The 23,058-nt window shown below is 51.4% G+C and overlaps 5 protein-coding genes across 5 annotated transcripts; 2 read left to right on the top strand and 3 right to left on the bottom strand.

Moving 5' to 3' along the window:
- The first annotated feature begins 592 nt into the window (after positions 1-592).
- On the top strand, positions 593-4,377 carry C8Q69DRAFT_105613 (putative C6 transcription factor). Its single transcript, XM_028625059.1, has 3 exons — positions 593-3,149; positions 3,204-3,256; positions 3,306-4,377. The coding sequence occupies exons 1-3, from the start codon at positions 866-868 to the stop codon at positions 4,173-4,175; spliced, it is 3,207 nt and encodes a 1,068-aa protein (XP_028481824.1). The 5' UTR covers positions 593-865; the 3' UTR covers positions 4,176-4,377.
- A 1,789-nt stretch (positions 4,378-6,166) lies between these two features.
- C8Q69DRAFT_510299 (DnaJ domain-containing protein) lies at positions 6,167-9,404 on the top strand (the record flags this gene model as incomplete). Its single annotated transcript, XM_028633178.1, has 2 exons — positions 6,167-6,263; positions 6,322-9,404. The coding sequence occupies 2 exons, from the start codon at positions 6,167-6,169 to the stop codon at positions 9,402-9,404; spliced, it is 3,180 nt and encodes a 1,059-aa protein (XP_028481823.1).
- Positions 9,405-10,567: 1,163 nt separating this feature from the next.
- C8Q69DRAFT_510298 (putative ATP-dependent RNA helicase mss116, mitochondrial) lies at positions 10,568-12,677 on the bottom strand (the record flags this gene model as incomplete). The annotated part of the gene is made up of 2 exons (XM_028633177.1): positions 10,568-12,179; positions 12,301-12,677. The coding sequence occupies 2 exons, from the start codon at positions 12,675-12,677 to the stop codon at positions 10,568-10,570; spliced, it is 1,989 nt and encodes a 662-aa protein (XP_028481822.1).
- A 170-nt stretch (positions 12,678-12,847) lies between these two features.
- On the bottom strand, positions 12,848-14,656 carry C8Q69DRAFT_480071 (ribulose-5-phosphate 4-epimerase). The gene is made up of 2 exons (XM_028631500.1): positions 13,641-14,656; positions 12,848-13,533 (listed from the first exon to the last, which is right to left on the bottom strand). The coding sequence occupies exons 1-2, from the start codon at positions 14,169-14,171 to the stop codon at positions 13,177-13,179; spliced, it is 888 nt and encodes a 295-aa protein (XP_028481821.1). The 5' UTR covers positions 14,172-14,656; the 3' UTR covers positions 12,848-13,176.
- On the bottom strand, positions 14,657-22,380 carry C8Q69DRAFT_480069 (putative polyketide synthase). Its single transcript, XM_028631499.1, has 6 exons — positions 21,895-22,380; positions 21,483-21,774; positions 17,954-21,415; positions 17,684-17,896; positions 17,075-17,629; positions 14,657-16,992 (listed from the first exon to the last, which is right to left on the bottom strand). The coding sequence occupies exons 1-6, from the start codon at positions 22,176-22,178 to the stop codon at positions 14,968-14,970; spliced, it is 6,831 nt and encodes a 2,276-aa protein (XP_028481820.1). The 5' UTR covers positions 22,179-22,380; the 3' UTR covers positions 14,657-14,967.
- Between the last annotated feature and the right edge of the window lie 678 nt (positions 22,381-23,058).

The following is a 23,058-nucleotide window of genomic DNA, read 5'->3' as shown; positions in this document are numbered from 1 at the left end:
AGCTTCAGTAACGGTATCAGAGTGGAAACACGCCAGACTAGATAGAGCAGTCCCATCCTTATCTCTGGCAAATGATATCGGAATGTTGGGTTTTACGAGGCCGTTGATCGGTTTTCACACGGTATCACCTTGTGTATCGTATTGTCACACGTAGCGCCCCCGGAATCCGTCTTTTCTCGGCCATCCCGGCGAAGGAAGAAGTGTGGAAGAACTTGGAAAAGAACAGCTCTGGATCGTGAATCGTGTCGCCGCCAGCAGATATTCCAGCGCGATCATCCATTGCGTTCAACATCATCTTCAGCTGCTGTCCACTCTCCATCAGCCCGATCGGCCGTATCAACCCGTTAAGCGCTTCGAGCCGGCGCGGTGAGCTTGACTCCACTAGAACCCTATCTCGATCTTCGATCGTGGACTTTCTCGGGGCTCCCGCTGACTGGCGACTCTTGGTTCTGCGGATCTCGAACAAAGCGCCTCCGATTAATAAATACTTTATCCTCCAGGCCACAACGTGTATGACAATATTGCGCCTGGAAGCCTGGTCGGGCTAATCTTCAAAGTCGTCTCAAAGGTCGAGGCTGGGCGGTTAAGTAAGCTACTGGCATCGACGACGACTACAGACCTCTATCTCGAACACCGATTTCCGAGGGTTTTGCGCGGTCACCATCGCCAGTTGAAGCGCAGGACGATCCTTCAAGGCAGGGTAACTTACCAGCGACGCAGCGCCCCTTCACGAGCTGTTGAAACGAACATGAGGACAGGATCTGCCCGGAGCTTGTTGAATCCGTATACTTCCTGGCACATTTGTACGGCTCTGCGGTAAAGCAATGGTCGTACATGATCTCCGCCTCATCGCATAAGTCTCGTTATGTTGAATCCCGCTGTTCCGCCTGCATCTACGAGTCCATCCGGCACAAAGAGGCTTCGCGCTTCCTTTGATTCTTCAGACAACCCTCCCCGCTCATCGTCACAGTCGTTACTGGGCCCGCCGCGCAATGATCCAGGTGCTCAGCACCATTACTCCCATGGACAGGCCGCTCATTCTCCACTAACAACGACACAATCCTCTGCGGCCATGTCCAGCGCACATCTTGCTGCGGGTAACTCAACCTCGTCGTTCCGCAACGTCTCCGCCTGCAATCGCTGCCGGCTGCGCAAAAACCGATGCGACCAACGTCTTCCCCGCTGCCAGTCCTGCGAGAAAGCTGGAGTCCGCTGTGTGGGCTACGATCCAATCACGAAACGGGAGATACCCCGCAGCTATGTATACTTTTTGGAGGCTCGCGTCGCATATCTCGAAAAAGTGTTGACCGACAATGGAATTGGGTACAAGGAAGCAGCCGCTTTTGAAGGCGACGAGACAACTGGAGGAGAGGGCGTGGCGGATACTGCACAAGCCCATTCTGTTGCGGAGGACTCTCCCATGTCTGGTGTAAGTTCTGCGACAATAAAGAAAGAGAAGGACAGAGATAGTAGCTTGATAGAAGGATCCGGGGCAAGGAAAGGTGGCACAGACGGCGAGGATGGAAGCGCTAGTCGGGAAAAGAAAACCGAAGAGAGGCTGGATAACTTGGTATCGAATATTGGAATGGTGTCCGTTCAAGGGACCTCGGACCCTCGCTATCTGGGCTCTACATCCGGCATCTCTTTCGCCAGGGTGGTCTTCGCAGCGGTCAAGAGTTCCGTATCAGGAAATGGGTCGGATCGCGGATCTACTCGGTCGGGTGATCGTTTGCCCCAGACTGTCACAGGAGGCGGTGCGAGCACGATGCGAGACTCTTACTTTGGCTTGCAGACGAAGCCAACGGTGAAATGTGCAGAGTTTCCCGATCGAGAGCTTGCCAACAAGCTGGTGGAGCTGTACTTTGAACACGCCAACCCTCAGATGCCGATCCTCCATCGCCCTGATTTCGTGGAACTCATGGATCGAGTCTATTCCAGTGACGCAAAGGACTCGTCTTCCAGGGATCTGTATGTACTCAACATCGTTTTCGCCATCGGTGCCGGCATAATCTACGAAGGAAAGGCGTCAAATGCAGACGATGAAAATAAGGCTGGTGATCGGCCATCAACAGAACCATCAGCCAGACGGAAACATTCGAGCCATCAGTATCAACCGGAGGAGTACCATGCCGCTGCGAGTGTCCATCTGGAAGCGTTTCTCAGTTCTCCTACCTCGAGCAATGGCTTTGGTGCCGGTCTTGAAGAACTGCAGGCGGTCCTCCTTCTGGCCGGTTTTGCTCTCCTTCGACCCGTTCCCCCGGGTCTCTGGTACATTGTTGGAGTTGCTGTCAGATTGGCCGTCGACTTGGGTCTGCATTACGAGGATGGCACAGGCATCGACTCTATTGGAGAGGAGGGTGTGCCACGCCTAGCGATCGGTACTGATGACAAGCAGAAGCCAAGCATAGATCCTCGTGAACGAGGACGGAGAGAATGGGTTCGAGACTTTCGTCGGCGCCTTTGGTGGTGTGTTTACAGTTTCGACCGTCTCGTAAGCACCTGTGTGGGCCGGCCGTTCGGTATAACAGACCAGGTCATCACGACGGAATTTCCGTCCTTGTTGGATGACAAGTATATTACCAAGGCTGGTTTCCTAACACCCCCAGAAGATGCACCCAGTTACAAAGTGGTCGCTCATCACTATCTCAAACTACGCCTTCTCCAGTCGGAAATCCAACAAGTCTTGCAGTACCAACAGGCGCGACTTGCGAGACAAGGGGGGAAGAACAGTCGAAATGCTTTCATGCACACCAAACTCCCATCACCTTTCCTACAGAACTTCGACTCCTTCCGATCTTGGCGAAAAGACGTGCATCGCCGACTTGCTGAATGGAGAGACTCTGCGCCAACCCGTCAGGAAACGGGCGTGCAATTCTCTGTGGAATTTTTCGAGCTGAATTACTTCCAAGCAATCGTCATGTTGTACAGACAGAGCTTGACGGTGCCTGCCCCGTTGGTTGGAGCTCTAACACCGGCAGATGATGTTTCGAGTCCATCGTTCTCGAATGTTGAAGACAGCGAGGACGAAGACGACATTTACCTCAAGGTTGCGGAAGCAGGACAGAAGGTCTTGAGAATATATCGACAACTGCACCGTGTCCACCTAGTGAATTATACTTACTTGGCTACACATCACCTGTTCATGGCAGGTAAGACATCGCCGTCTTCGATGGTTGTAACGTAGGCGAGCTGACAAGCCCCAGGTATATCGTTCCTATATGCAATATGGCACTCACCTGTGGTCCGAAGTCGCCTGGTAAGTCGCACATAGTGCCTCGTTTGTGGAACTTGGCTTACGCTTCTAGACGCTTGATGATGTTGATTTTACCGTTCTTTCTGCCACCTCGGTTTTGGGCGATCTGATGGAGAAGTGTCCACCAGCAGAAGCCTGTCGGGATGCTTTTGAAAGGATGAGCAAGGCAACCGTTCAGATGTGCCTGTCAACTACGGGCTTTGGCAGCGACAACTCCGGGACGCCTCTCGGTGCTCCCGCTTCACGCACACCGCAGACTTATTTTGAAAGTCCCGGATCTCGAAAGAGTGGCTCCGAATATCAGATGCCACCCCGGCAGACCCAGTCCAGGCAAGCGCGGCCTCAACCCAGATTCGATATGAATCTCGGTGATCTCTTCGCTGAGGGTATGACCCCTCCCAGCGGTAAACGACAACGTCTCCAGTCCTATGATGGATCTGGATATGGCGGTCGCCAACCAATGGCAAACCTCCAACGAGAAAATCCACAAGGCCGGTACCATCGGAATTCACAGTATATGCAGTCGTACGACAATACGTATGATGGGCCAAATCCCCAGCAGCAACAGCAACAGCAGCAGCAGCAATATTACTACAACTCACCTCAGAGTCCTTCGTCAAGAGGTGCACAACAGAACTACGGTCAATCGCAAGCTCCCGAGCAGGAAGGCTTTGTTGACCCCGGGCTGGATTTCCTTGACTTCGCTCCCGGTGGGGCGATGAATCTTGAGACAAGACAAGACGGTACCCAAGAGTATCCGTCTATGCCGTCCTTTGGGGCGGGAGCTGGACCAGGTCTTGACCTTGGCTTTGGTCTTGCTGTTGATTTCCAGCACGACTGGAGCGAGGGTACTGGCTACGACCTCTTCGATGGCTTCTTTTTTGGCGGCAACGGTGCAGGGCCCTCGAATGGAGGGAACTAAATATTCCCCTTATGCTGTTACGTGAAAAGCTACGTCTTCACTACGTGTTGAATTTCCTTCTCAGTATGTATGTTTTGCCGGTAAAAATTTCTTTGTTGCTTTCTCTAGCTCTGTCTCGTTGGGAGTTATGTTACTCGGATAGCGAAGGTTTATGACGGGAAATCAATGGTTTGTGTGCTGCATCTTCTGGGACGGAAACGAAAGCGGCTTGCCCTGATATCATAGAGCGTTATGACTTGTGCTTTCACCCTGTCCACGGTGCAATTCTATATCGATTATTCTGTGGAGCCTTTTCGACTTGGTTGTCTGCTAGCGGATGACGGTCTGGTCACCTGGAAGCAAGTCAGACACATTATCATACCCCCTATGACGTTCACTGTCTTCTTTTCAACCCTTGACATTTTCAAGTATAGTTAGCTTCGTAGGACAGTGTCCTACTTCGGAATATATCCATCTGACCTGGCCTAAAGGCATACATCGTCACTGAATCTGACGGCATGATAGAGCTCCAATCAAGTGGGCAGCAGATCGGGTCAGTGATCTCATAATCTGCTGGCTGGTAGTTATTGTCTGCAATCGCCCGTGGTCTCCGGACTCTAGCTGCGTCGCTGGATGGCCGCTTTGCGTGCATGCCAGCAGTTGGGCAGTAAGGCGCCAAGATGATAGCATGCTGAATGAAGTGCAGTGGACGATAGTCTAGCATCCTGAGGATGTTTGCGGAGGAGACTCCAGGAGATTCCCTGTAGAGTAGGACTGACTGCGGACTCCTGCGTTGCGTATCGCAGCGACTGCTGGTGTTTCCTAAAGACCAGCCACCATCCGCGTTGGCTTTGTAGTCGCCGAATATAATAATCATTAGTATTGTTGATTGATAGTTGCGGCGGTCCAGTTACAGCAACTTGGGCGGCTTTTCTGCCTTGTGGGACGAGGCGGGACCGCAAACTCCAAAGAGCAGAAGCAGAGACACAAAAAACAAAACAATCACAATCCACCGCCGACGTCAACACCGCCAGGACGCTCGTTCTCTGCTAGCTTTCTATCGCAGCAGGTCGATCGTGGCCTCGACTGTCCTTCTGCGGCTGCGAATCACAGTCAGTCCGCCAACTCACCCTGCGCTCGACTCCATCCAACCGCGTTGAGCTCCGCGGAATCGTTATCCAGTCCGACCTTCTCTGTTACGACCCTCTCTCGTTGCCCACCGATCAGAGCGAAGAGATCTCTGATCTGCCATTCCTTTCTTCTGTTCCTCCGTGGATCACCCCACACGCAGGGTCCAACGCCGTTCCGCGCTTGGGGAAGAGTCGCGGAAGCATACTACTTATCCTGTCTGCGTGAGGATAAGCTCTCACTGTCTCGAAGCTGTTGGTGCGAACCGGACTGTGTTCCAAAGACGCAGACTATACATTAGTTGGGACCTACCGCAGAGATTCAAACAACGGTACGCACACTTCAATTTTCACTTGGACCTCCAGCCTAGGCTCTGATTTCTGGCCCTTGCATCTACGCCTCACTCTTGGGCCAACTGTGTCTTACACGACCCCCTCAACTGTGCAGTGGCTGGAAGAGGATGTATTCTTTTCCCTGCTGCTTTTGCTGTTATTGTCCTTGATATTCATAGTTTGGATTCTGACAGCTTTCAATCAAGTCGTCCTATGACGCTGACAGCGCGCGTTTTGTGAAACAGTCCCCGCCACGACGGCATTCTGGAATTTTGCCTGCAATAACGACCGACTATCCTTTTACCTCACCTCTTTTGACCACTGCGATAGATTGCACCCTGGGGATAATTGGTTCTTGGGAAGCTCGAAGTTGGCTGAAAGGCAACGTGGTTGCTGTTACCTCTTGCTCTGTCTATCGATTCTATAGATGCTTGGCCCCTGTTGTACTCCAATTCCAGAATATAGTACAGGCAATGCATGTGAGAGATATTGCTTCGTGAGACACCCTCTCGTGCTTGAACGGACACATAAGGTCCCCACTGCACCGGCAAGATGGTGAAAGCAGACGTACGTCGGGATTACTATGCGGACTTGGGTCTGACCCCGAGCGCCGATACGGATGAAATCAAGAAGCAATTTAGGAAGCTTGGTGAGAGTATAAGTTCTTCAAGACCTGTCTACAGTGACTAACTGGTGGAATGACACAGCTTTGAAGTACCATCCCGACAGAAATCCGGGAAGGGAAGCCGAATTCAACGCAAAGTTTCAAGCGATACAAGCAGCTCATGAGATTCTTATTGATCCACAACTGCGTCTGAGGTATGATACGGATAGGCTTCGAGCTGGCTATGGAAGGACGTATGGTGCAGCGAAAGCGGCGACTGCCACGAAGAAACCGACCACACCAAAACCCGCGTCGCAACCGTATGCTCCTCCGCCACCACCTCCTACCTCAAGGGCCCAGACTTCTAGACCAGGCTATTCTCAGCGACAATCTTACCAAGCCCATCCTTCAGCAAGTGCGCAGAGCTTTGCCAGATATGCACGAGCAGCACAACAGCAGCCATGGGAGAAGACGCGGGATGAGCCTCAAACTCGGGCAGATGCTTTCCGTGGTTTCCAGGAGATGAAGAATAACGCAACGCCTGGCTGGGCTAACTTTGATCCTCGGACCGGTAAATCATATCCAGCTCCCAGAGGAACGCCAACGGGGACAACAACCGGACAATCCGCGAGGCCGAGGTCGGCATACGAATACTTCAAGACGGCATATGAGAAGCAGCCTCCGCCGACGCAGCCTGCTACTGGACCTCCGCGGACCCCATCCACCAGGAGGAAGCAGGGCTTTGCTCCAGGGACACCAGGCGGCGATGAACCGCCAGCAGCCAACACTTCCGCCTACACCAATGTCCCGAGACCGGAACGTGCGTTTTACGAACCGGCACCAGCTCCCACCGCAAAGAAGACCACTGCACCAGAAGAGTTCACTATCCCGGGATTTGAAAGGCTCAGCACGCGGTACGCAACCAGCGGAGGCGAAAGGACTTACTTCTCAAGTTCTGGACTCGGCCGGTCCTCTACCGTAAGGGACTCCCCTAGCAGCCCGAGACCTCACTCGAGGACGAATCCTCCCAGCCCTGCGCATAGCAAATCTGGACGGCATCGTAGCGCGAGCCCACAACTGAAGAACCGGGATCGAGCCTTTTCTTCATCGGCTACTTCGAGTGACCTAGACGAGGACGAGGATGATCTTGACGAAGATGAAGACCAGCCTACTTTCAAGCCACGGGCCGTCCCTAAGAGTAGACTACGCCCGAACCAGAAATTTTCCGACTTCTACAAGGACTGGAACTCAGGAGCTGGTGAGAATCCCTCAGTTTGGCCGGCCGATTATGATTCTCCGGATCACCTACACCCTCCCAGGCGTTTCGACGGACCCAGGCCACGGAGCCATCACGGATATATGGATGAAAATACTGACAATTATTATGAAGGGCATGCCTCAGATAGCACCGCATTCCCGAATGGCTTCCATGCCTCAGCTACGACCACCGAATCGCATAACGCTCAACGTCCAGAGAAACGCGAGACCCGTGATGTTACCGGAGAATCAAAGGAACCCTCTAATAAGTATGACGCCGCCCCTGAATCATCTACCCTTTCTTGGTCCCGCAAATGGGGATTCTGTTCCCCAAAGGCCGCTCCCAAAGGCCCGCGCAAACAGCCGCCGTATTGGGCCTACCCTTCCAGTGTGATGGTTCCGGCCACATCCCCCAAGCGGATCAGGGTAACAGACGACGGCAAAAGCGCAGCTCCATCAGCGGCAGCGATTCGCGCCTCGCTTCGCCAACTTCCTGACCCATTAATTAAGTCGATATCGAGAACCCAAGGATATGATGCTGACCCGTCTCATAGCTTCCAAGGATCGACTACCTCGAAAGCCACGATGAACAGAGAATCCAAGAGCCACGAGAATCTACACACTACTTTTTCGGCGGATCACTGGCGCAACACTTTCGAAGGGGCTGCGGACTTCTTTGCCCCGTCAGCTAAGGATGCAGCGAATCGTGGACGAGGATCACCCGGTCGTGGTCGAACGCCTGGCAGGTCTACTGCTTCATCGCAATCGAAGAACGGTTCCTCAAGCCAAGGCACCTCGCGTGCTCCATCCGCATCGAAACAAGCGCCTACACCGTTCGCAGAAGCCAAGTTTTCGGCAGATGTTTGGGCCGAGCAGTTGAAGAATGCTGCCTGGACTATTCCACAGCCTGAGAATACGCAACAGCAAGCCAACACTCGCCGTGCAAGGAGTCCCAGGAAGCAGGCAAGGCCTGCCGCGAAGTCCCAGCCTACCGTGTCGACGGAGGCGGATGAGGAAAAGGCTACCCTGCACCCCGATAAGGGCGATGCATCATCAGAGGGAATTTCCAAAGATGGAGAGGCAATGGACATTGACGAGGATATCCCCGCCAAGACTACTGTGCCTCCTGCAAATGGCCATAGACCAGGTGAGCCTAGGCTCGTGTCAGTGGAGCCAAACCGCCCTGAATGGCGGCCTGGTGCAAGAGAAGACGAACCGCATACTACAGCGTCAACCGCAGCCAACAAGACAGGATCGACCCAGCCAACGAGTGAGACGGAGTCGACTGAGACGAACGGACAGCCTAATATCTACAACTTCACTGGCTTGAACAATGTGACCCCGTTGGCTTCCACAAACAATGTTGGAATTAACGACCTAAACGACATTTTCACCACTCTTCCGTTCGAATCGCGCCCGAATAATCCGGATGACAACGCACGATCAGGGCGTCCTCGTGAACTACAGTGTCCCAATCCTCCCAAGCGTCCTACTCGGCCAGCTCTGGTCGCAGCCCGTGCTGGATCGCAACAGATGGTCCTGCCCAAGCAAGCGTGGGACCGATATGTGGCCGAGATGACCGCCTATATGCGCGAGTGGAATGTTTTCAACCGTCGCATGCTGCGTCACTTCAACGCCAGACAAGATTCAGTCGAGACCGGACTTTCTGCACACTGGATAAGTGCTTTTGGCGATTCCACCCGACTCAAAGTGGACGACGAAGGCGAAAAGGACACCGACGTGGATGACGAAGAAGTTCTCATCCCGGGAACAGCCCGCGGCGGCTACAGCGCCTATCTCCGAGGCATCGAGGAAGACTTTAAAGTCCGAGAACACTGGAACGTCGCATGGGAACTCCATCTAGAATGCGTCCAGGAACTAGGCGAGGTGCGAAAATGGATCAAGAACGGAGGGAAAGTCGTAGCCTAGTCTCTTCCTTCTAAGTCTAAGTACCAGTACTATCTCACCCATTACAGGAACTCAGCGCAGAGCGAGAAACAGAAACGGAAAATCACACCAGATCAGACCAGAGCATTAATTGGAAAAAAGCGTGCAGAATTGGAGTTATCAAGGCGCTTTTGAATACCCGGGCAGTGGAGGTCCTATTTAATTCTTTTTCTTTTTCTTTCTTTTTTTCTATTTGTCTTGTTCTCATGCCCACGGACAGATCTCATAAGGCATTACATACATACATACATACATCGAAGGCTACGAGGATCATGCATTTCGTGTACCGTACCACAATACCCCTATGGCCAGTTATCGAATCTTGATTTGTTCATTCAGTGTGTTTATTTTTCTCTCCTGAAAGGTGGTATGTATGCTATGCACTGGTAGTTTGGTTGATGTTTGTTCTCGAGGGATGTCCTGTGTTTCATATTGTGGATAGTATGAATATGAATGTGAATAAAATGAGATCACATTTTACAAAGCCAGGGGCTTTTATCAATCAATCAAGAGAGAGAGATGACAGAGAGAAATAATCATATTCAGAGATGAGATGAGATGAGTTCCAAATTAATTTAACCACAAAATATAACACATTCGTTTCCCTTCTTCTTTTCCTGTGAGAAGGCAGCATAAACCCCTAACTTTACTTGAAAGAAGTAGAGGAAACAAAAGACATAGTACAGGTCAGGTCAGATATTGTTACATACATGTGGTTAGTTAGTTAGTTGCATGAGAAAAAATACATGAGATGAGATGCCGATCCGATCATTAATTTCCCTTCCTTTCCTTTCGCTTTTTCTCAGAAGTGATAATCAAATCAAGCTTTGAGATGGAATTAAATTGAAATCCCGGTCCTCAATTTCCCCTATCCTGGCCGCGTGTAAATTTCAAGAAAAAACTCAGAGCGTTTGCCCATGGAGGAGGAGACGTCGTTGGAATAGTAGAAGAGGATATCTGAAATGGGAAGAAGAAAAAACAAGAGGGAAGTAGAAGGTGGATATCTGAAGTTTGATGAGAAGATCCGATAAACGCCGTGTATATGCCTCTTTTGTTGCCTATCCGATAATCATCTGGGGAGAGTATGATAGGGATTCATGCGGTCATGCTAGTATCCACTTATCTCAGCCTCCAGCCGGTTATTTCTAAAAGTCGTCCGAGCGGCGGTTAGTTCGGCCTCGTCCTGCCCAGGGTGCTCCATCAGAGCGACCTCCGTGACGGGAGAATCCGTCGCGGCCGAATTTGCGGTCGCCGGAGTCGAAACGAGAGGATCTGCCATCACGGCCAAAACGAGACCCACCGCGTACGTCACCATCATCCTCTGGGTCTTCATGTCCAATGTTGATACCGGGAACTAGTTCCAGGTTCATCTTGCGGGCCAACATGGGGGACAGAACTGGTGGTTCGCTAAGACCGTAGCCGAACTTAGCAAGGTCGTTGAGAATTTTGATCATCAGTCTCCGACTCTGGATGACGGAAGTGAGTGTACCAAGCTGTGCCCTGTACGAGTCGCTCTTTGTTTTATACGGGATCGTCTTCATCGAAGCGCCGACCTGAGAGAGAGTCTCAGCAGTCGCCTCAGGCAGTTGCTGGTTCTCTCTGCTCATGTTGACACCGGCAGTAGAGACACTGGTATCCTCTTTGATAGGCAGATCACCGATCTTCTGGCGGAAAGCGGATTCTTCTGCCTCGTGGATAAGGATCCAGCCTTCTCCAGTCTTGTTCGCACGGGCAGTACGTCCAAGACGGTGGATGTATGTTTCGCGGTCACGCGGGACACCGACCTGGATAACGTGAGTGACATCGGGGAAGTCCATTCCTCGAGCAGTGACATCCGACGAAAACAAGATAGCGGACGTCGATCTGCGGAAGTCATCGGCACACTGAGTACGTCTCCTCTGCGTAAGACGAGAGTGAATCTCGTAGAAAAACATCCGTCCAAGAGGGTGGCCACTTCGGCGGTCATTCGGGTCATTCCTCAATCCGGCGAAGGATTCGTATGCCACACTGACCTGCGCCGTGGAGTTGAAGTAGACAATTGCCTTGAATGGTCGCAGGTTGGGATCCTGCTTCTGTTTCTCCACGTAGCTCTTCGCGAGCTCAAGCACAGCAGGCAGGCTATTCTCCAGTCCGTTGAGGTAGACCGCTTTCTGCGGAACCGACATGTGGGTGGGCACTTCGTCATCCGGAATCGTCTTGACGAATTTGAAGTCAGGCTTCATAGTCCGACGGACCATACGCATGACTTCGCGCGGGACAGTCGCAGAAAACATGAGCGTCTGGCGGTCAACGTTCATTGGGTCTGGCAGAAGATTCTGAATTTCTTCGATGGCCGGGGCGAAACCATCATCCAGAAGACGATCAGCCTCATCCAGGACGAAAGCGCTCAGTTTAGGGGCCTTGACGCCGCTCAAAGGGTCCGAGAGGATATCGTTCAGACGGCCTGGCGTGCCGATGAGAACATGGCAGCCTTGGTATTGGATGCGTCGCAGGCCCTCTCTCTTCTGTGTTCCTCCAACTGCGGTCTGTACGACGACACCGGTGTTTGAGACGAGTTTGCGCGCCTCGACTGCGATTTGTTCGGCAAGCTCACGGGTTGGGGAGATGATAATGGCTCGGATGTCAGTAGGCGTCGATCTGCCAAAGCCGCGTCTGTCGGAACTGCGTCTCTCGAGAGACTTGTCTTTCAGGATGTTCTGCATGACGGGAACAAGGAAGGCAAGGGTCTTTCCAGTACCAGTTTTGGCCTGGGCCAATCTGTAAACCGCACACTGTTAGCATATACAATCGCAAGAAGGATTTTCGAATAAACAGGCATGGCATCTTCGATAAGGAAAACTCAAAACATCCGGAAGAGATGAAAGTAATCTGGACGTACACATCATCGCCCTTAAGGGTCTCATTGATTGTCAAGCTCTGAACTTCAGTCATAGTCTTGATATTCATCCCCTTCGTAATATTGTCGATGATCTTCGGGCTGACCAACTGCCTTGCTGCCAGATCCTCAAACTCGGTGATCCGATCCTGGGTTTGTTCGAATGGTTCCTCCACCTGCGCCTGCGCGGCGGCACCAGAACCGGAAGCAGCATTTCGCAGAGACGGCGACGAATAGATCGAACGACTAGCAAAGGGAAATGTGGCCGCGGACGGTCGTTGCCATCTCAGCACCTGCGGTGTTGCTCTGACGGAGATGGATCGGGGAGCGCAGGCTCTGAGAGCCTGCGCAAGGCCCTGACGACGAACAGCACCCAACATTCTGGATAAAACTACCTGAAACAAGACCGGATAGAAGAATTGAAAGCACCGGCTTGGAAATGCAGGTGGGAGGAGATGGAAAAGAAAGGGAAAGGGGTGGGAAGAGGAACGGTGAAGAGAAAGGTTGAGGAGGCGAACAATCTCCGAAAAAAAAAAGATCCGCTTGTCCAACTCCGAAGTTGAGCTAACTCAATCGCGCCAGCTTATCGCCTCTTTTCATTAACGAGTTCATCACCGCGTTTCTATGCAATAATTTCTATTTTACTCGAGCTAAATGAGAATACAGTATGGTCTCGACTCTGATGGCTCCGAATTATCTTTTTCAAGCGATGCCTTGAGCCTCACGCGAGAGGGAATCGATAGGGTCTTTTTTGTATCGTCGTGCTAATACCAAGTAACTAATTCATCTCACAGACAATCTAGCTAGTGTTATTCTCCATCCCCCATACTTCTTGGTATCTCATATATGACACTGCTCATACATGGAAGACTGGCCTGTTTACTGCAGGTATGCTCCGTTCGTCTCCTCATGGATAACGTCGAATAACGGCTTCGCGCTGAACCAACCGGCTCGAGGCGTTCCTACGGCCTTGTACGTGAACGCGGCATCTTCCTCGTTGATCTTGACTGTCTGTCCTCCACGACCAGCTGCGGCAGCATCGGCCATGAGCTGTGCGTGGCAACACTTCTCCAGACTAACGAACCAGAAAATGGTCTCCTCGATGGTGTGACCAACAGTCAGAAGGCCGTGATTCTGAAGGAGTGCGGCCTTCTTGTCTCCAAGAGCCTTCGCAATTTCCTTTCCTTCCTCTTCCGCAAGAACGATACCTCTGAATTGCTCGTATACAACATGGTCCTGAGAAACATACCAGCATTAGCATGATAAGCTGGGAGTCATAGAGTGCACCAGGGTCACTTGAAGGAGAGATGGCAGGGTTTCTCTACTACTGCCTAGCGCCTTACATTATAGAAAGCACAGGAATCCTGCGTGATGATGTCCAGCGGCCTTCCTAGGGAACAGAAGGCACGTCCGTAGATGCTGTGACTGTGCGCAGCACAATTGACCTCCGGCCGCGCAGCGTGAATCGCAGAATGGATCATGTATGCAGCGGCATTCAGCAACCTGCACGGACCGCCATCGATGATCTTGCCGTCGTGGTCTACCTGGATGAGATCGGATCTCTTGATCTGGGAGAAGGCGACACCAAACGGGTTGACCCAGAACGTGGTAGGATCAACAGGATCACGGAGCGTAATGTGGCCTGCCACGCCTTCGTCGAAGCCGTATTTGCCAAAAATGCGGAAAGCAGCAGCCAGTCGACCTTTGAGATACTCGCGCTCTTCATATTTGTCTTCGAATACCGGAGGCGATGGGAAGACCATCTTAACCTTGGCTTTTCCTGCAGCCTCTTCCTGCGAGGAGGTCGCACCTTTCATCACCACAGGAACAGGACCATTGGTGGTGTATGATTCAGTAGCAGATGGAGGAGCCATAGCTGTAAGAAGGGGTGGATAATAAGCGGTTCAAAAGTCGCAGGAAGTATAGGAAAGATTGCCAGAAATGCAGAGTAGACTTAATGTCACTTGTCTGAAAAGCCAACTGTATAAGATTCCCAGCCTCGACGTTACCGGCAAATCCCTCCGCCGATATTCAAGGCCGAAAGATAAGAGATTTGATAGACAAGTAGTTAGGTCGAGTCCGCACGAGTTGCGAGTTATATTATATATATAATATCAAGCACATGAACCACAAGTGGGATTACACCGATATGAAGCGGGGTCCGGTAAACGCTTCTATCTGTCTCATTTGGTTCGTGGATGGCGGACTGGCCCATTTGATTTGCGTTTTAGATGATTTGCCGCGGCATATCGACGGATAGACGTGGGGCAGACTAGAGGATCTACTAGATAGATCGACGCTTGCTTGCGGAGTTGGAGTTTTGATACATCAATACTCCCTACGTGGCGCTCTATCTGACCTGTGCGTCGTGTAAGCACAGCAAAGATGTACATAGGATTGTTCTATTATATATATTCCGGTTGTCATGCCACAGCCGAAAAGCGTTATCCCGACCTAGAGGTATAACCCAACATCAAAATACATACAGTAATGAAAACACGACGAAAAAAGAAGAATTCATCCAAATGAATGTACCCAGCAGTGAGGACGACTTTATTGCCACCAACCTCTGCTCCTCTAGCCCTTATAACTGCAAAACTCGAGACATGAACGCCCTGACGGCACCCTTATAGGGTTCCTCCTGCTATAGCCTCTATTAGTATTCGCAACTTAATCACGGAAGAGAAGACTCACCAGCAAACTAAAATGATCCGCCCCATAGGCCGTCTCAATCAATACCTCTGTACCAGGAAACATATGTCCCCAAGACCCGGCCGAGAAATCTGTCCGTCGCTCCGTCAAAAACTTCATGTCCTCCGTATCGTCAGGACGTACAGGTGGGGGCGCCACGGCCCTCGTCTCGAACACTGTCTGCGAAGCCCAGATGATCCCAGTTCTGGGTGCTGTACCGAATGAGAACGGCGTGGCGTGGTATTCGTGCAGAACGGAGTTCGTGCCCTGGAAATGGGTGATCAGCCACTCCGGGGCCTTGGCTGTCCCTTGCCCGAAAATGCCAATTTGGTCACAGTAGTCAAAGAAATGTTTGGGGAGCTTGCCGAGCCCTGTTGGTGGTGGAGAGTCGAGGAGGAGCAGGGATTCTACTACTGGTTTCTGGGGGTTGGCGGCGGCTTTTTGGAGGATTTGCGCAGCGCGGTAAGCGAGAATGCCACCGGCGGACCAGCCGCCCAAGTGGTATGGGCCTGCGGGTTGACGTCGCTGGATTTCTGTGAGGTACAGTGTAACGAGCTCGTCGAAGGTGCAGGTCATGTTGGCGCCGTCCATCAGGTAGGGTGAGTTCAGGCCGATAATGGCTACGTCCGCACCGAGTCGGGGGAGTTTCGCGTATGATGTTGCTGAGCCAGAGCCATCTGGGAAAAGGAAAAGTATCTTGTGTGCCTTGGAGGGTAAACCCTGCAGAGTGACTGAAGTTGCGGGTGGAAGTGGCTTTGTTGCTATTGTGAGCGGTTGCTCGAACTCCTCTTGTGAGAGGCTGGATTCTGGAGTTAGGATGTCTAAGTCTGTGGGAGAAGGTGATGTATCGAAGACCGAAGTGCCGCTTGAAATGGACGAAGACGATTGACTCGCAGTTGGATTTGTCGCCGTCTTGTTGCTCTCAAATCCGAAAAATGACCTCAGTCCCTTGACATCTGGGTAGTCCACGAAAAGAGAGTCCACCTCGAGGTCGAAAGATAGCTCTTCCCGTATTCTACCTCCAATGACCAAGGACAGCAGCGAGTCTATTCCGATATCTGCGAACATTACATTGTCGGTGAAGTCTTCGATTGCCATGCCGCTTTCTTCGGAAATTATGTTGAGCACAGCCATATACTTAGATGTAGAGCGGGCACTGGTTGTGAATTCATTTGCTGAAACCGGTGCATCCTCCTCATCGCTTGTATCAGCGACCCTAGGTCTCGTGCGCTCAGGGAGTGCGGAGTCCCGAGATGGCTGAGGAGTAAGAACCGCAGACGAACCATTGTCGGAGTTCTTGGACATGAAATGTGCCTTGAGATCCCGGATAGTCAGACAGTCATTGAAGTCTTCAGACGACACATCTAGCTCTAACTCATCGTTCAGCCGGCTCGTGACTACCAGGGACAAGAGCGAATCGATACCTATGTCTGCAAGCGCAGTAGAGTCCGGAAGACCTGCCATTTCAACACCACTTTCCTCGGTAAGGATGTTAAGAACTGATTCAAATTTCGATCTGCCATGGATGGGTGCAGACGGAGTAGCAGATGCAACTGGGCTACTGCTTGGTTGTAATTGCTTTGGCGCGTCTGATACCGGGGCTGGTGCCGGAGCATGCTGCGTGTTGATCTTGTCGAAGAACCGCTTCAGGTCCGCCACAGTAGGATAGTCCATGAACAAGGAAGAATCGACGTCTAGATCCAGCTCCTCAACAAATGCACTTGTGATAGTCAGCGCTAGGAGAGAGTCTACGCCGATGTTCGCGAAAGTTGCATCATCCGTGAGCTCTGCTAGAGGCACACCACTTTGTTCACAAATAATCCGGAGAGCCTCTGTCAGGGTCCCGGAAATTTGGGAGATAGGCTTAGCTTTTGGTACTTGGACAATCTGTGGCACCATCACCGGAGCTTGAGACGGGGCAGGCACGCTCGAAGTGGCTGTCTGTGTGGTTTTTGCACTGCTTTGCAGGATATACCGCAGGACTCGCCTGGGTACTCCTTGGATCTGGAAGGTAGTCAGCAAATCCGCTTTCTCTTTCTTTTTTCTCCTCTAAACAGGAGATTGTTACTTAGGTCTCTCGACTTACCGTCAATCCTCGAACACAAGCGACCAAATTCTCCCCACTTAGAACGACCACATCACCCTTCCACTGATTCGACTCCGCCGGCCTCATCCGAACATGAGTCTGATACGAACGATCATCAGTGACAGGCTCGTACAACTGGAACGAGTCCCACCCATGATTAACGAACACTTCTACTCCGAGATTAGTCTTGTCGTTAGCGTTCATCACAAACCCGCCCGACTGCGTGAGTCCATCTATATAGCCAGGATGTGTGTGGAATACACCCTCCTTCTTGACATTCCCGAAGCTGACTGTACAGGCTGCTTCGAGTGTCTCGTTGTCGAGAATCGTCTCGTCAATACACCGGTAATCCGGGTGGAATTCCGCCAACGCCTGCACCATATTGTATGCCATTGGTCCGTTGAATCGGTAGGTTCTACCCGATGAGGAGTTGGTCTTCATCTCAAACATACGAGCCTTAACGGCGGAGATTTGCTCTTGATAGGCTTGGTACGTTGAACGGTCGCTGAATTTAATGCGGCAGTGGGAATGTTGTACTGTTTCGGTGTGATTTTCCTGGGAATTATGAATATTAGTATTCATCTGAGATTTAGAAGAGGGACGTCTTACATCCACGCTGTAGAACCGGACAGAAGCCTCTTTCTCGGACCAGATTAATGAAGCCGTGACTCGCAGTAATTGTGGTCCCGCATTCAACGGCATAAGAGCCTTTTCAATCACCATGTCCGTGACATCCACAACTTTAGTATCCGGTCCGAATCGAGTTGGGAAACGATCTAGAAGGTAATTTCCCAGCGTGAATCCTATATCGGCATAAACGGACTGCAGAAGGAGTCAGTGATTATGCTGCGCAGCGAACATGAGTGTGGAGATTCATACCGGTGTACAAAGTCCGATCCCTTCGACCTTATGGCCCTGAACCAGAGGGCTGAGGTCTGGTCGGGATACATCTGACTCGCATGTGATTGAAAACGTCCCTTCGGTGGACTTCTCGTCCACAATCCGGTGTAATGTTGTCGTCTCCAGGATTGGTGTCGGTGCTTGCTGTTTCGGCGATGTACTGTGTGGCTTGTTTTGGTGGGTTGGCAGCGCGATGCTTGATTCAGGCACAATATCGCCCTTGTACAGAGTCCAATCATTCCGGTACGGAATCCAGTACGACTTCAGATCCCAGGAGTACGATGGGAGTCGCAAGACACGCTGCGATGATGGAAAATCTCGATGGTACTCGGTCCAGTTGATGTCGAATCCCATACAGTATAGTGTTGACACGCTCTCCGTGAGTACTTCCCAGGTGTTTCGGTTCCGTTGCAGAGTGGGAAGTGCCTTGATGCTGTTCCCCAGCGTTGATTTCACCATGCCTGATACGACAGGATGTGGTCCAAACTCCATGACTACGCTGCTGTCATGGACAAGATTCATTGTGCTGGCTTGGCGAAGTGCTTGTAGTATGTTCACTGGTTCCCGGCAATGGCGTGCCAGATAGTTTGGGTTGAAGGTCCCAGTTTCTGTCACAAAATCACCAAGGAGTGGACTAATGACCGGGATAGTTGGTTTATGGAAGGTAACGCCTTCGATTGCAGACTGGAAGTCTTGCAGAATTGGATCCACCTGGGACGAATGGAATGCAAATGGGACTTGCAGCATGGTGCATCTAATTGAATGCGCCACGAGGATCTTTTGGATATCTGTCATGTGCGAACGCGGTCCAGCGAGAACGATCTCCTCGGGTCCGTTGATACACGCAACCTCACACGGTGCGCTATCAAGTAGACGTGACACCTTTTCGAAAGAGGCCAGCGCTGCCAGCATAGTGTGTGACCCTCGGTTGCACTTCTCCTCGAGCAGCTGGGCTCTTTTGCCTACCAAATAAACCGTGTCCGCGTCGGACAGGACGCCCGCCGTGTTCAGCGCTGCGTACTCCCCAATGCTGTGACCGACTACTGCCGACGGACGAATACCCCACGACACCCAGAGCCTGGTGAGTGCAAGCTGCATGCACGTATTGGCAAGCTGGACCACAGTGGGTGTGAAACCTTCCAGTCTGGCATGGGTACTTGCTGAGAAAATCGGGAGAAATGTCGGAAATCCAAGCTTTTGGGCCAAATCGTCAAGGCGGCAGAGATCAGACCGGAACACGGAGAAGTTATTAAAAAAGACTTGACCCATTCCCGGGTATTGTGCGCCTTGGCCGGTGAAGGTGAAAATGACCGATTGAAGTGGTGCGCAAGGACTGAATGGTTCTTTAATCGCTAACTTGCTCTCCATCTCACGCAGAATATCCTCTAGAGATGACCCAGCAAACATCAACCGATGCGAGTGGTGAATGCGTCGAGCTGTTGTGGTATAAGACAGCTCACATAGAGATTTTTCTGTATGTTCTGACATCGCATATCGACGCATAGACTCTAGGTTCTTCCTCAATGCCGAAGGTGATTTAGCGGACACTGCAATAACATGAGATGACCTAGGATCAGCACCCTCTTCCTTCAGTATCAGTGGTGGGTCCTCTACTAGAACTGAGCTATTCCCCCCAGCGGCACTGAAATTGTTGATAAAAGCTCGTCGGGGAGTCTGCCCGCGGGGCCACTCGGTCGCCTGGAATGCAATATGAACATTTCGTTCATCGAGGTTTGAGGGAAACCTCCGATTTAAGCGCGTGTGGACTCCGCGATGGGGAGGTATAGTGTTGTTCTGCATCATCATTATCACTTTGACAAGGGCTGTAACCCCCGAAACAGACTCTCCATGTCCGATGTTTGACTTGACGGCCCCCAGATATAAAGGCTTTTCTCGCTGGATTGCTCCTGGGTACTGCGGGCTAAAGGTATCAAGCACGGAGGTCATCTCTCGCATGTCTCCTGCCTGGGTTCCAGTTCCGTGCATCTCAATGTAACTGATATCCTGAGGTCGAATACCCGAGTGATTCAAGACATGTTGGAAAATGGCTTTTTGGGCGCCGACATGAGGCCGTGTGATTGACTCAGCTTCTGCAGAGTGGTTGGTATATACGCCACGGATCACACCTAGGATTGGATCCTTGTCTGCAATAGCGTCATCCATGCGCTTGAGGACGACGGTCGCTACGCCTTCACCACGGCAGTACCCATCAGCGGTGTCATCAAACGTCTTGCAGTTACCAGTTGCGGAAAGGAAGTGGCCTCTGTCCAGGCCGGCAGTCATATCGGGGTTCGTGAGGACATTAGTGCCACCCGCAATTGCAGTGTCGATATCTCCATGCCAGAGGGCATTACATGCTACATGAAGCGCGGACAGGCTTGAACTACATGCAGTGTCGATGCTATAGCTGGGCCCGCTGAACTTGAACACGTAGTTGATTCGGCCTGGGATGAAGGCACGGTTGGCGCCCGGAATGTAATACGTGTCGATGTCTTGCCCGCTGTTGCTCTCGCACCAGTCATTGCTGGTCGTACCGAAGAAGACGCCCACTCGATCTTCCTGCGTTGATGGCGTTCTCCCTGGAACGATACCAGCTTGCTCAATAGCTTCGTACGCAGTGATGAGCGCAATTCGCTGGGCCGGATCAACCTGCGGCGCCTCTCGCGGAGACATGTTGAAAAACCGCGCGTCAAACATATCCGGGTTGTCGAGCCAGCAGCCCCATCGGATCTTGCTGGTATTCTTCCGTTTACCAGTGGGATCAACGTGAGTGTCAACGTTCCACCGGGTGGGTGGTACCTCTTTGCACATATCACGGCCGGCCATCAAAAGCTCCCAGAGAGAATCGACATTCTCAGCGCCTGGAAAACGACCGGACATGCCCACTATGGCAATTTTGGCTCGGTCCATAGCCTCTGCAATTTGACTTTGTGCTTCGTTCATGACATCGTTCTTTGGATCGATTGTAGCTGGAATCTGGCTTTTTGCGACCTGTACTGAGCGACAGAGCAGTGGGCCGGCCAAGGTGGCGATTGGGATCACCTCCACCTCGCTTGGATCTATGGACTGAAGACAGGTGCTTATTCCACATGACATATTTTCCCAGCTTATCGGACGAAGGAGTACATCCTGCAGGGCGGACTGTATTGCGGCTGGAAGAGTGCCTGCCCAGACCAGTCGTCCGGTACCGGTTGATAGAATTGGAACATGAGTCGCGCGAGAGGCCAGATCGATTAACGCAGAACTCAGAATTGTCTCTACGTCACATTGATTGAATATTGCTGAGGAGTGATATGGTGCGTGTATTGGAATGTCTTTAGCACGCAGTTTAGACAGCCCAGGTGTGTTTCGAAGCTCTGCCAGAACTGATGGCGGACCACTGATGGTGACTCCGCCAGATGCATATGCGCTTATATATGGCCTTGACATTGGAGGGAGTCTCTGTTGGTGATAAGCTTAGTTTTATTGTCCGAGACGCACAACGTAATGGTGTATGAAGGTGGTCTACCTTTTTATTGGACCATTCCTCCAGCAGCTTCCTGGCTACATGGCCTTCCAAACCTTGCAACGATATTGACCAGCATTTTGCTGCCGCTGATGACTCTTCAATCCGTCTTCCAGAGTCACTGGCGTGGAGACCGGTTCGAAAGGCGAGTATCACTGTCTCAATCGCGGCCGGCAGCAGTTCGCTGAGTGACCTGGAGCTGCTCACAGCCGCTGCACTTAGGGCACCAGTGCACAGACCAAGACAATGCGCATCGTCCGCTGATGGGTACGAAAGGCTTCGTTCAGAATGAAGTCTGCATGCAATTAGCTGTGCACAGGAGGAAAAAAAAAAAAACAAAAACAGAGAGAGAGAGAGAGAGAGAGAGAGAGAGAGAGAGAGAGAGAGAGAGAGAGAGAGAAAGAATGTTACTCACCGCATAAACGACGCAAGCTGGTAAACAACAGTTAAAGCCTGCTCCAAGCTGGCGTCTACTCCATGTTCCCGCCGTTGGGAAAGTAGTTCAGCGATGCTAGAGAAGCGCGAAATCCGTGCCTGGTATCCGTTTGGTATACGGGCAACCTCTGCTCGGAGAGTATAATAGGCTCGCTCGAGAAACGACCTCACAACAGGGTCATGGCTCGTGAGAAGAGCCCTCAGCTGCTCATCGTAATCATAGGTCTGATCACCAAACAGGTAAAAACGAAGCTTTTGCGCCATGTTTGGGACGCAAAGGGCAAATATTGTTGTTGAAACAGAGAGTAGTGTACGGAAGGGAAAGATTTACCCCGATATTCTTCTTCGAGTCATAGCAATACCAATGTATTGATCAATGCCCTGGGTATTTGCCGGCCATGATAAGCTTGGACTGTTACATGCGGCGTACGCACAATGGCGCTTGATTCTATGAAGCCAATCCGCATGTCGGATCTATACGAACAGCCACGTGCTATAAACTTGCCTAGCTCATGCTGATATGCAGGTCATTTGCCGTGTCGGGGTATTAGGATGGCATTCGGAGTCCGAAGACGGGGGCGCTTTCGGGATAGATGTACACCTCCAACAAAGGACCGATTGTGAACCCCGCGCATTGTAAACATAGTGCATTCGGGGCCTATTCGCTTGTCGGGGATTAATTGACACTGGCATCAGCACTCTGCCTTTGATATTCCGAGGGACATGTCCCGAGGACTGGATTTTATCCGGACGTCGTTCAAGGGATGAGATGCAGATTCTAATTCTAGACTTTAAGCCTGAAGCCCAGAGGAGTAATCAGCGACATATCGTCCTATCTCATATAGAAAGTTTTAGATTAACTCCTCTATAATTATCTCAGCAATCGGGATGTTTGTCAAGGGAGACTTGGCCGTTTAGAATTGAATCAAGATGTAGGAAAATGTTTCATGAGCACAATCGGCATTTTTTAACCCTTATACCGTGCGAGGTCTTCGGAGAGCTTTTAGCGCTGCTTGGCTGTCCGCAAATATGACCAGGCTAATCGGAGAATACATATAGAAGTTCCTGAAGTTATACTAATAAGGTAATATGAAAGGGAAAAAAAAGCTAAATCCTCACGTAGAGGGTCGGCTTAAGATCTCGA

This window comes from Paecilomyces variotii, assembly GCF_004022145.1.
Source record: "Paecilomyces variotii strain CBS 101075 chromosome Unknown C8Q69scaffold_14, whole genome shotgun sequence".
In the NCBI taxonomy this organism is placed as follows: Eukaryota; Fungi; Ascomycota; class Eurotiomycetes; order Eurotiales; family Thermoascaceae; genus Paecilomyces; species Paecilomyces variotii.
Note: the sequence above shows the minus strand (reverse complement) of the source record. Positions and strands in the feature narration are given on the sequence as shown.

Bases quoted from the DNA above. Each gene is read 5' to 3' on its own strand.
- C8Q69DRAFT_105613 (XM_028625059.1), top strand. From the start codon at position 866: ATGTTGAATCCCGCTGTTCCGCCTGCATCTACGAGTCCATCCGGCACA. The intron at 3,150-3,203 runs GTAAGACATCGC...GACAAGCCCCAG, and splicing joins ACATCACCTGTTCATGGCAG to GTATATCGTTCCTATATGCA. The intron at 3,257-3,305 runs GTAAGTCGCACA...TTACGCTTCTAG, and splicing joins CTGTGGTCCGAAGTCGCCTG to ACGCTTGATGATGTTGATTT.
- C8Q69DRAFT_480071 (XM_028631500.1), bottom strand. From the start codon at position 14,171: ATGGCTCCTCCATCTGCTACTGAATCATACACCACCAATGGTCCTGTT. The intron at 13,534-13,640 runs GTAAGGCGCTAG...TATGTTTCTCAG, and splicing joins ATTCCTGTGCTTTCTATAAT to GACCATGTTGTATACGAGCA.
- C8Q69DRAFT_480069 (XM_028631499.1), bottom strand. From the start codon at position 22,178: ATGGCGCAAAAGCTTCGTTTTTACCTGTTTGGTGATCAGACCTATGAT. The intron at 17,897-17,953 runs GTATGAATCTCC...CTCCTTCTGCAG, and splicing joins GGATCGGACTTTGTACACCG to TCCGTTTATGCCGATATAGG. The intron at 16,993-17,074 runs GTAAGTCGAGAG...ACTACCTTCCAG, and splicing joins CTTGTGTTCGAGGATTGACG to ATCCAAGGAGTACCCAGGCG.